Source organism: Pseudorasbora parva, chromosome 13, assembly GCF_024679245.1.
Source record: "Pseudorasbora parva isolate DD20220531a chromosome 13, ASM2467924v1, whole genome shotgun sequence".
Classification (NCBI taxonomy): Eukaryota; Metazoa; Chordata; class Actinopteri; order Cypriniformes; family Gobionidae; genus Pseudorasbora; species Pseudorasbora parva.
The window spans coordinates 20,423,949-20,437,309 of NC_090184.1; the positions used below are offsets into that span (position 1 = coordinate 20,423,949).

The following is a 13,361-nucleotide window of genomic DNA, read 5'->3' on the forward strand; positions in this document are numbered from 1 at the left end:
CAGAGACTGCTTTTTTTTACAGTGTGTTCAGGGGATGGGTAGTTAGTGGATAGTGAGGTGATGTTTGCTGTATGTGACAAAAAAAATTATTTGGCCTAAAAAATGTGACAATCGCTTAGAGCACATTTAAATAATCATTTCTGTATTTTAAATTTGCTTAGATTACCAATAATGCTTTGTGTGCCTTGTTGTGTGCTCTAGTCCAATGGGGGTTGCCCACAGTGTCTGCAGCAGGGGTGATTGGATGCTGAGTGCTGTGGTTGCCAGTATCATTGAGTCCATTGGAGACTACTACGCCTGTGCCCGTCTCTCCCTGTGCCCCTCCTCCACCTATACATGCCATTAACAGGTACAACACAAAACGCAGCAGCACGTAATATAAAAAGCATGTTTTTTTGTCCTATTCTAATTCGTTCCACGTTTTCCATAATGGAATCTCTTTTTTTTCCCAGGGGATCTTTATGGAGGGCATTTCCTGTGTCCTTGATGGCGTCTTTGGGACAGGAAATGGCTCCACATCTTCTAGCCCAAACATCGGAGTGCTGGGCATCACAAAAGTAGGATGTTTTCCTGTTCACTTTCTTATACATTTTTTTTGTGATGTAACATGAAGGCCAAGTATGGGAACACGTACTCTGAATTTGTACTTTGCATTTAACCCATGTTAGTTCACAAACATTCGGAGCAGTGAGTAGTAAACACACACTCTGCAAACCGTGGACAAACACGCACATAGCAGTGTGTGTTGGTGGATCATTAGCACCTTAAATGCTGAAGCGAGCAGCTCTTGAGTTGACATTGAACTTCATTAAAGAAATAAGCTCTATGAACTTATTTATTACACATCATACTATTACTAATGAGGCTGCTTCTTTGATTTTATAATAATGTTAGTATTACAGTTCCACTATTATAATTTGTGATGAGGCTTTAACAGCAGCAGTTTGGGAATGAAACTATTAAATACCAGCTTGTTCATGGACACTACCATTTATATGTTTGGGGTAAAAAAAAAAAATCAAAAGAAGAAAGAATGTATTAAATTGACAAAAAAGACAGGAATAATGTTACAAAAGATTACCATTTAAAAAAATCGCTGTTCTTTAGAACTTTATATTCATCAAAGTGCGCTAGGGGAAAAAATGTCACCAGGGCTCGACATTAAGCCTTTTCATGTGCCTGTCCTTCGAATTTAATCACTTGTCAGAGTAAAACATTTGCTTGTCCAGAAAAAAATTAGATTTTTTTGGTGTGTGTTGTAAATATACATTATTTGGAAGCAATATTATCATCAGTGTTCAGTCAGATTTGACATATTTATGATATTTGAATCTTCATAAAGGCCATTTTTACCGTAATCATTTAAATGTATTGATCAAATTTTAGAATGTAAAACGAAAGATGAAGCATATATTAAATTAGAATAATAAGACACTATATGGCTGTTACCAATCAAATTAAATAATTTACACCTGAAAAATTACAACTGCATTAAATAATGCTATGAGATTATTTTAAATATATTTTGTGATTTTACAAATAAGAAATGTTGGAAAGAATAATAATACTTTTAAACACGAAAGTAAACTGCCAGTAGGTGGTGGCAGGTGACCATCCTAATGAGTGAGTCATTTGTGTCATTCATTCAAAAGATTCGTCAAACGGCTGATTTGTTCAGGAATGAGGCAGTTGTTATGAATGAGTAATTGCCTCAATTGATTCGTTCAAAATGCTGAATCATTCAGAAATGAAACATGGCTGAGTGCTATGTTTGTTCTGTGATCTCGGAACTATTTTTGCTGCTGAAACAGAACAAAAACAGTCAATACTTTGTCTAAAATGTAACTGACTTATTATAAATTGTTTAATGAGCTGTCATATGAAATCAGTGTTACATTTTCAGTCGTGATGGTATTCTGCACTCTTGGTCATGTGATGCTGCTTAACTGTATCATATGTTATAAATATAAAAACTGTAACATACTGCAGTAAAAAATTCAAAATGTAAAGAGTTTTTTGAGCTGTGCTCATTTGTTCTAATTTCTCCTCATTAGGCTGTGCGAGGCTCAACCGTGCAACCTTGTTACCATCAGTACATTTATATATTTTATTATTATGCACTATCAGTCACCAGTTAGACTAAATGAAAGCAAAAACAATCTCATGTTTTGGGGATTTCCTTAGTTATTTTTGTTATTGATATTGTAAATCAGGCTACTTGTCAAAACTTGAAAAATTCTCTTTCACTTGCTCCTTATACAAAAATATTAAGCAGCACAACTGTTTTTAACATTGACAGTTAGGGGTAGAGAAATGACCAAAATCACGATACAAGTAATTTTATTTCACAATGACAATATATTTCACAATATAGCTATTTTTGCTTTAAACAAGGTTTTTGTGAAATGATACCACTGAAATGTCATCATTTTTACCATTTTCAATATCTTTTAAAAAGCTAATAATAGCTTACAAAACTCTCCAAGCTTACTGAAGACAAACAAACAGTGATAAAGAAAAGAGCAAAGAAAACAAACTACAATAGAACACGCACCAAGAGCTATTTTTCTGTATTTTTAATCAAATAAAAACATCAGAGGTGTACATCAGAGACTTTCAAAAACATTAAAAAACTTACCACTCCAAACACTTGAATAATAGTGGTTCTCAGTTGTTACAGTATATAAATCGTGTGTGTGTGTGTGTGTTTCATATAATACACGATTGTGCGATTTTAATAGGTCAGTGGCATCAAACTGATTTAATTGAGAACCTTAACCATCACTGAAATCCATTGCTTTGAAATCGTTTCCCTAATGCATAAAATGTAGTACATGAAGAGAATCACAACATTAACATGAAATGATAATGCATGAATGTGTTTCTTTTCTCTGTTTTATATTGTAGGTGGGAAGCAGACGGGTTATTCAGTATGGTGCAGCACTGATGCTACTACTGGGAATGGTGGGTAAATTCAGTGCTCTATTTGCATCATTGCCCGATCCAGTTCTAGGAGCGCTGTTCTGCACGCTATTCGGCATGATCACCGCCGTTGGACTTTCCAACCTGCAGTTTGTGGATCTCAACTCGTCCCGCAATCTGTTTGTCCTCGGCTTCTCCATCTTCTTCGGATTGGTCCTACCCAGCTACCTCAAAGAAAACCCACTAGTCACTGGTAGGTGCACAAGCAACAAATACTTTCATGGGAAACGATTACATCTGCATCTTGAGGAACAGTGTTGAGCATCCTTATTCTTTTCTTCTCTCATAGGTATAGTGCAGATAGATCAGGTGCTGAATGTTCTGCTTACAACTGCCATGTTTGTAGGAGGTTCTGTGGCATTTGTGCTGGATAATACTATTCCTGGTAAGTGCAAGTCTCTTAATAATCAAAAAAAATAACCAAACTATTCTATACATTCTCAGTGTTTCCCACACATAGACTAATTTGCGGCGGTCCGCCCTAGAATCAACACCGGCCGCCAAATATTGCGTTTCGTCATTAATTTTTTTACACTATTTAAAAGACGTGCACATATTCGTTCAGCTGCATTTCCTAAGCTCTCTAATGAAACTGGGTTAGTGCTGGCTACTGTATGTTGACTGAACTCGTGAAAGTGCCTGAAACAATTGCTAAAAATTGACCGCAGAATATTCCAATACACGCACAAATGGTGCATATTCTGTTAGCGCTGAAACACTTGATTAAGCTTCATTGTTTGCCAGGCTTCAACGTAAAATAGGCATTAACCGATTGTCACTTCTAGATTTTTGTCACTTACATTGATTTCCTTTAACATGTAAACGCATTAACCTGCTTTCTGTCAGCTTATTGAAGAGCATATTTTAATGTAATGTGTACTCACATGGCATTTTAAAATTGTAGTCCATGTAAATAACAAATAACTTTCATAAAACGTCAGATTTATATTTAAATCATATTTATTTTTTAATTGTAAGCAAAGTGTATTTTTTTAAAGAGAAAACATCCATTGAAATTAAAGCAGTACAATGAATTTGTCTTAAAAAGAAAGAACTCTGCTTTTTTTACGTACAGTTGTTAATGTACAACGCGTTGCAACCTTTTTTAATTAACCACAAGAAAACCTCTACAGAATGGTTGTCATAAATGTTAGCAGATTATTGTTTGCTTTCTCAGATATTACCTGGCTCTATTTTTTGTGCTAGCAGTCAACACATAAAAAGAAATAGTCAAAGAAATATTGAAATACTGTTGATCTCATGTTTTTTTTTTTTTTGGTCTTACTGAAAATCATCCATTAAAGAGTAAGCTACATTTTTAACTTGCAGGCTATAAGGTGGACTAACATTTATAGCATAATACTCACTACTCTTAAAGGTCCCGTTCTTGCGTGTTTTCGAAGCTTTGATTATGTTTACAGTGTGCAATATAACATGAGTTCATGTTTCACGTGTAAAAAAACACAGTATTTTTAACACAATTTACTTATCTGTACACCGCTGTTTTCTCTGTCCTAAAAACGGCCTGATGATTTCCTTGTTCTATGAAGTCCCTCCTTCAGAAACACATAATGAGTTCTGATTGGGCCTGCGCTTCCCGTGTTGTGATTGGACAGCAGCTTAGTGCACTTTGCCCAGAAAGGTCCCGTCTCTTACCATAACGGGGAGATGCGAGTGCTGAAAGCGCGCTCTTCTCCACGTGGGAGAGCAACAAGACCACGCCCCCTTTTTTGCGTGTTCTTGTGGGCGGAGGGTTAGTCAACAAACGGTTGTAGTTACATCATTCCTGCCAGGAAGTGCAGGGGTGTAGTCCAAACCGGCCGTTCGCTGTAAGCTTTGAAAGGGAACTTCTGTTAAATAAAATATCTCTCTTGGCATTGAACTTTGAGCTTTATAATTTTACAGGTATTATTTATGCTCTAAGAGCAACATTACACACTAACTAAAGTTTGAAAGATGGAATCACGAAGAACGAGACCTTTAAGTACTTTTAAAACAGCTACTTTTTACTCCTACTTTGAGTAGTATTTAGAACAGGTACTTGACCTGACCATGACCTGAGGTAGTGCCACTTAGTGGTCAGGAGATATGGGGAAAAAAAATATTTTTGCTTATAACTTCTGAACAGTTTAGGCAAAAAACAAAACTGGTTTCTTTAGATTCGGTGCAGCGTGCCGAGTTAAACGATATCCAATTCTTCTATAATGGCCATTTTGGGCGTCAGGAATTTTGTCGTAAAAATGCTATAGTTAACAAATGCATCAGTGTTACGTTACTGAACTCTGTATGTGTCTTCAGCATCATGCACTGACAGTACTCAACAAGTTTTGGTGTAGTGCCACATTGTGGTCAAAAGTTATAATAACATTTCCAACAATGCTAATAACTTTGGATTAAATTAAGCCTGGTATACACGGTGCGATTTTCTGTTGTTGTGCAAGCCCGCAGATGTTTTTTTTTTCTTTCAGGAGAAATCACATGGAAATTATTGGTCATATGGTCGCAGCTCGCAGTGTGTGAGGAATGGCGGGACGAGTGCATTACGAGCACCTCCCGAAGATAGTTTGCATGTTGTGTTTTCAAATGCACATTATAAGTAACCCAAACTCAGCAGATGCAGAGATGAGTTTTTGTGGAACAGCATTTACTGTGAATGAAGCCTCTCCAAGACACAGGATCATGAGCTGCACGTGTGTAAAAGAACACAGTGTCACGCTTCATTCTGAAACATACAGCGCATTATTCATTTATTAAATCATAGCCTTTGCGATTTGAAAAAGCACTAAGCTATTTCACAATTTCAATGTTATTTTTAATTGATCGTGCAGCCCTAATATAAATGAATAAAACATTCTGTTTCTATATTTTTCCAGGCACCGCTGAGGAAAGGGGCATCCGTAAGATGAATCGTGGAAACGGCGCATCTAAACGGGACAGAATGGAGTCTTACGACCTTCCGTTTGGTATGGACTTCCTGCGGCGCCATCGCATTTTCACGTACCTCCCAATCAGCCCCACTTTCGCTGGCTACCAATGGAGCATCTTCACCCGCAGCTGCCATGAGCGCCACGACAGGAGAGAGGACGAAATGCAAACAAAGCCTGAACTGGGAGAAAGTGGGGTATAGTGTTTAACACTGGTAGGTTTTTAGATGATCATCACAAGGCTTCATTCCACCCAGTCAGTGAAATCTGCAGTCCAGTCCCTTGATAAACAACTAGCTATAATCTCTTTTCATCCAACAAACATTTAAAAACTCTATCCTTTTTGATCCACTCATCAAGTTTGTCATCAACATTGAAGTTGGTTTCTGTTTGTGAACACGGCTGTTGAAAACTCTGACAGCGCAGCAGCTTGGGAACTGATCTGAAGGTGTCTCCATGACAACAGCGAGTGGATGCAATGCAATGCAGAGTGAACTTGTTCATCTCTTTCTGTGTGGGAAGATATGACAACAGAGACTTGATAGATGGAAAATCTACCGAATTTCCAATATCAGTGTTCCTTCTTTTTTGGCTGACCTGCAACGGTCCGTCTTGCGCAAAGCATTAGTGTGTAGATAATCGGATGTGTTTGAGATTTAATGACGTGCTAACGAGTGCCTGTGTGCACACAGTGGCCACTGTCACACACCTTCACGTTCATAACACACAAACATGCCCACACTCGCTTGATGCATGGCACAGTTGAAGCGAGTGGATCGGAAGGTTTTCTTAGTGATGCAAGGTTATTGTGCTTTATGTTTGAATTGCACTGCTTGAATTAACGCACAAAATGTAGTTTGCTTGTTCCTAATTTAACTTCCAGTGTCCGAGTCTTGCTTCCAAATGCTCATGTACTTAATTTGAAATTAAACTTAAGTCCTAATGCCTTAAATATAAGGAAAATGAATCCGTCATACAAATGTATGTTTTAGCCGTGTCGTTAATGTCGTTAGTTAGCTGCTAATTTGGTAAATAGTTAAAGGGGGTGTTTCTTTTCAACAGTAACAAATACTGTTTTTGCCATCTCGAAATTGTAGTGATTGCACGTTTCAGAGGCATACACTAGGCAGATAGCTATGCAGTGGGTAAAATGACACGAAAGACGAATGTATAGGTTTGCAAACGAAGGAAGACTGGAAGGATGGTTGCACTCAGGCAGTTTTTTTGAAAGATGTGGGGAAAATGTTTTATTTTTGTCAGAGTCTATTGGCCCTTTTTTGGGTGCCACGTTTATGGCCATTTGTCTGATTATAGGTGGCACTTCCTCACTGCTGGTCAAGTGAATGTGGTTTATAATGTAGGTCCCATAAGCACTGCAGATGTGGTTTGTTTTTGGACACGGAGAGGAAGGACAGTAATAGGCATCGGGAACTGTATAGATCCTATTAAAGGGATAGCTCACCCATTTACTCGCCCTTATCATTTCTCACAAAAGAAGATATTTTGAAGAATATTGGTAACCAAACCCCCATTTTATTTCCATAGTATTGGAACAACTTCAAGTTTGGTTACTGATATTATTCAAAATATCTTATAAATTCATACAGTTTTGGAATTTGAGGCGCAGTAAGCGATGACAGAATGTTCATTTTTTGGGTAAGCTATCCTTTTAAGTCCAATTCACACTGCATCGATTGATGCCGGCCAATGCCGAGACACTTTGGCGGGTTTTGACAGTGTGTCACCCCACTGAACATATTCAGTCACCTTCGTCGAGTCATGGAATGTTTGAGAAGCGATGTACCGCAATCTGCTGATTGTCCGAGTCGATCGGCGTTTAGCGAATTGTCCTTTATACTGCGTTATCACAATAATTGCTATTCATTAATATTTAGTTATAACTAAAACCTTCGTTTCTCTTTTTTGTTTGTTTACAGGTATTTTATGCTCTTTACAGTAACATACAATACAAAAACGTCTTTAATTGTACACTATCAGTTGTCCTTAACCAGTTGAAACCCCTTTTTGAGCATCTGCGATATGGTTGGGAGACCCTGATGTCATGGCTCATTTTCATGACCGCTGATGTCAGCAGTCCGTCCGAAAGAGCCTTACTTGATTTAATATTGCGCAGTTGTGCTTTCACCTCTGTGATAGCCTCATTTAGAGCTCCATCTGATGGTTGTATCTGTATCAGAGGCTTGCCATCTCATACTGTATCCACTTCAAATGCAGAGTTTCTTTTGTTGGTGTGTAATTTATTTATTTATATGGACTACATCTACTATCTTTGTGCAAATCCTCTGCTGCCTGTAAGATCGAAAGCAGGAAATGGGAGAAGGAACTCCCCACTCTAAATGTTTGATTTGATCTGCTGTTGCGTGTTGCAACTTGTCAGCTTGGTGCAGAAAGAAATTGCTGTTTTATATTACCACAGTCTCGATATTTACAACATAACTGGTGCTTCCTCAGTGGGTCATTCCAACTAACATGTTTGAGTTCTCTCTGACTCTCTCTCTCTTTATCTCTTTTTCTCACTCTCTCTCTCACTCACTCTCTCACTCTCAAGAGCATGATACACGGGGCAATGATGTTGCTTGGGCACTTTCCCAATGAGAATGGGCAACAAATTTCTATCTGGATACTTTAGATTGTCCGTGGGCCCTGTGAAGTTGCCCTGTGTATCATCACCTTCACTCTTGTGCTTGGTAACAATGTTACAAATGTTACTTTGTTTTCAGCCTTATTTAAAGAGAGAAGAAAAACAAAACAAATCTGTGCATTATCACAGGAAAGAACCAATCCCAGAGTGTTTTAACTTGTTTAAAGGATAATTAGGTGACAGTATTTGGGACCTAAAAGTCAGATCTGAGGGATGTATTCAAGGCGATAATGACTTATTGTACTGTATTTACTTATGAAAACTTGGAACAGAGTGCTGCAGCAATCGAGTGGAATAAGATTTACAATCCAAATCACTCAATGTCAAAACATGCAACATACTGTAGGTCATAAGGATTCCATTACTCTAGCACTTTTTGTTTCTAAAAGATTTTCTTCGGAAACATTCAGCGCTCTGAAGTGTGGTGTGATGATTGTGACGGAGAATCCAAAGTAAATGAGAAAGTGTGCGGTTTGCCTCTAAAGCCCCTTCCATTAACACCGATAGTGCTTGCAGTGGTGTCAGTCCTCATCTCCTAACACTTTTATCCTTAAATAGTTTATTGTATTGTTATTGAAAACAGAATATGACCACTTATAAATGACCTTTTACATCTTGTGATGTTTATTTATCTGTCAATCATAAAGGTTTTTATGGCCGTGACATATACATACTTGTATTTTTTGTTGAGTAATAAGGATTTTATCAAATGTTTTTTAATCTGTAAGATTGTTCATGTTTTTTGGAAGTCTCTTATGCTCACCAGTGCTGCATTTATTTCTGTTTTTAAAGTGAGTTTGGCCTTTACATTTTAAAATATATTAAAATAGAAAAGTTATTTAACATTACATTTAACATTGATAATAATCATAAATGTTTCTTGAAAAGCAAGTCATTTTAAAATGATTTCTGAAGGATAATGTGACACTGAAGACTGGAGTAATGATGCTAAAAAAATCAGCTTTGCGTCAGAAATAAAATACATTTTAAAATATATTAAAATGGAAACCATTTTTATAATATTTCACACTATTAGATTTTTTTTTTTTTTGTATTTTTAATAAAATAAATGCAGCCTTGGTGAGCATGAGTCTTTTTTTATTTTAACATCCATCTTTGGCCAAGATTCACATTATTACTGACACTGAAACAATATTGATGCTAAATATGATTTTGATATGAGAATATTTTGGTAACTGAAGCAGTTGTGATGAATCCCAGGATCTGCTGAGATTTAAAGGTTGTAACATGTCGGTGTGTTAAAGAGAAACAACCCTTCAGTTATTTTGAGGGGGGATATATCTGAAGAATATACTTGGTCGATCTCAATAGTAATATCCTTTTTTTTTTATGTTTTATTCTTGTATTTTTTTTTTTTTTTTTATATATATATAAATCATTTTGTTTTTACAAACAAAAAGGATGTTTGGAAAAAAATGCATATAATCTTAAATCATGCTGCGAAGCGCACCATTTTGTTACATTATTATTTAAGAGTAAAACAAAATCTTTTTGTTGTTGTTGTCTTTTTTTTATCTAGTATTTTTGTTAACTAGACTGTTGTCATATTGTATTTTTCTAACATTACTTCCTGTTCATGTTAATAGATTTAGCAATGCTTTGAGACTATTATAAATATAAGAATATACAGTATATATATATATATATATATATTAAGTGCAGAATGTGCTATATTCTTGGACCAGCCATTGCCGCTCCTGTTAGTAGCAGAAATTGTTTTGTTCCATCTTCCTAAAAATATTTAATAAGATGTTTCTGAGCAAATCATAATGTCTTTTGTCTTTTTTATGTGTATTTGTTTGTGTGTGTATCATGTCTACTTAAAAAAATGGAACTGTTATTGTTGTTAAAGGTATTGTAAATGATTTCTGAGAAACACTGTTGAAAAGGGATTGGACTGATCACCAAAGCACTCCAATTGTCGCCAATCAGCAGGGAGGGGCGTATACACACATTAGGAGGGAGGTGCCTTATGCATTTGGGGGCGTGGCTATCAAGATAGGGGTGTGGTCCTTTTGGGTAGAGATGTTTGTTTTGGTGATTTTTTTTTTTTTTTTTTTTTTTTTTTTTTTTTTAATAAATATCAACAGCATTTCTCAGAAAGCGTTTACTGCACCTTTAGTAATAATACCTTTAGTTATTTTTTGTATTATTATTAGTTAAGCGTACCAGGGTGGGGGGGGGGGAAGTAATTAATTTCAAATAAAAGATTGAGAAGATTTTTTTTTTTTTTTTTTTTTTTGTCTGAATTAGTTACTATTTAGTTGACAGTAAAATGTCCTCTCTTCTGTCTGACCTTAAAAACTCTTTAAGTATATCAGTTTACACATGTATCTGTTCTTCACTTCTGCTTCTCTCATCAGTCCAGTGTGTGTGTGTTGACCGTAACAGCCTTGAGATAACATGATTAGACACACACAGCTTGAGCAGACTCGGATGCATCAGGAAAGCAGTCAGAGGGGACAGCGAGAGATAAAAACTAAATGAAGAGATGTTGTCTTCAACACCAGGTTATTTGTTGTCGTCTGGAAACACATTATGAATATAGGAAGCACTTATATTGATCCAAATGTTATAATATTTTTTTAGGCCTACAAGAATTGTCTAATGGTGAACATATCTGTACAAAACCTTACTCTGTATTATTAATTTTTAAATCCTGAGCTCCCAAAACACTTTGGAGCTTTTTAGGCTTTATTAACCCCTTAACTGTGTTCTGGACAGATGGCTAGATCATGGATGGTAGCAGATTACATGAGATTAAAACGATATCAGTCGTTCCCAACTCAGATTTGCTCTTTTTCTGACCCATGATGATCTAATCCTCACTCTCTGTGTCATTAACCCATTTGTTACCAAATTTTCCACAGTTAAATGAGAACGTGTTTTTGGGGTGAGCGAGGCACAACCTAATCCGGGGTTAGTTGTAGCGCACATGGTTTAACACTTTCTACACATGCCAGCATGATGAAACGTAATCATAATCAGCATATATATATATATATATATATATATATATATATACACACACACACACGTACATACATACAGGTCCTTCTCAAAAAATTAGCATATTGTGATAAAGTTCATTATTTTCCATAATGTAATGATACAAATTCAACTTTCATGCATTTTAGATTCATTGCACACCAACTGACATATTTTAGATCTTTTATTGTTTTAATACTGATGATTTTGGCATACAGCTCATGAAAACCCCAAATTCCTATCTCAAAAAAAAATAGCACATTTCATCCGACCAATAAAAGAAAAGTGTTTTTAATACAAAAAAAAGTCACCCTTCAAATAATTATGTTCAGTTATGCACTCAGTACTTGGTCGGGAATCCTTTTGCAGAAATGACTGCTTCAATGCGGCGTGGCATGGAGGCGATCAGCCTGTGGCACTGCTGAGGTGTTATGGAGGCCCAGGATGCTTCGATAGTGGCCTTAAGCTCATCCAGAGTGTTGGGTCTTGTGTCTCTCAACTTTCTCTTCACAATATCCCACAGATTCTCTATGGGGTTTAGGTCAGGAGAGTTGGCAGGCCAATTGAGCCCAGTAATACCATGGTCAGTAAACCATTTACCAGTGGTTTTGGCACTGTGAGCAGGTGCCAGGTCGTGCTGAAAAACGAGATCTTCATCTCCATAAAGCTTTTCAGCAGATTGAAGCATGAAGTGCTCCAAAATCTCCTGATAGATAGCTGCATTGACCCTGCCCTTGATAAAACAGCGGGCCAACACCAGCAGCTGACATGGCACCCCAGACCATCACTGACTGTGGGTACTTGACACTGGACTTCAGGCATTTTGGCATTTCTTTCTCCCCAGTCTTCCTCCAGACTCCGGCACCTTGATTTCCGAATGACATGCAAAATTTGCTTTCATCTGAAAAAAGTACTTTGGACCACTGAGCAACAGTCCAGTGCTGCTTCTCTATAGCCCAAAAGTGGAGGTGCCACTGGTTGCCTTGATACAGCACTCTGGGAACAGCCTATTCGTTCAGAAATTTCTTTCTGTGTCTTACCCTCTCGCTTGAGGGTGTCAATGATGGCCTTCTGGACAGCAGTCATGTCGGCAGTCTTACCCATGATTGCGGTTTTGAGTAATGAACCAGGCTGGGAGTTTTTAAAAGCCTCAGGAATCTTTTGCAGGTGTTTAGAGTTAATTAGTTGATTCAGATGATAAGGTTAATAGCTCGTTTAGAGAACCTTTTCATGATATGCTAATTTTTTGAGACAGGAATTTGGGGTTTTCATGAGCTGTATACCTGTATTTATCATATCAGGTAACGTTTTAAGCTGTCTTTTGGTCATGTTAAAATGTACTTGTACTTATGTGGCATGTCACATTTCACTTCCATCCTTCCAGGGTAAATCAAGAAAAAAGTATACACTGTATTATTGAAAAAAACACATAATTCCAGTAGACGTGGGGGGGGGGGGGGGGATTACAATCTAAAACTCTTTTCTGTTTTAAAATGTAACTCATTCCATTCAATTACTCCAGTCTTCAGTCTCAAATGATCATTTTAAAAATGCTTATTTGGTGCTCAATTATTATAATGGTTCATATTATTATCAGTGTTGAAAAGTGTTGCTGTACATCAAAGAGTTTTTTAACTCTATTTTTTTTCAGTTAGTATCAGTAGGTTATCTTTTTGCACATTTAGTCACATTTTACCACGGGTAAAATTAAGCTTCAATGTATTGTCTGTTCCTTTTCCTCCATTGCCCCTATAGTTTAGTGGCTATTGTTTTGGGGGATTCCC

General features: G+C 36.8%; 1 protein-coding gene across 1 annotated transcript in view; it reads left to right on the top strand.

Annotated features, from left to right (window-relative positions):
- slc23a2 (solute carrier family 23 member 2) overlaps positions 1-7,438 on the top strand; it is a 65,850-nt gene extending 58,412 nt beyond the window's left edge. Inside the window, 7 exon segments of the mRNA XM_067413396.1 lie at positions 202-243; positions 246-313; positions 315-349; positions 452-557; positions 2,908-3,175; positions 3,272-3,367; positions 5,856-7,438. Of these exon segments, the coding sequence (XP_067269497.1) occupies positions 202-243; positions 246-313; positions 315-349; positions 452-557; positions 2,908-3,175; positions 3,272-3,367; positions 5,856-6,109 (869 nt within the window). The 3' untranslated portion in view covers positions 6,110-7,438.
- Positions 7,439-13,361: the final 5,923 nt, after the last annotated feature.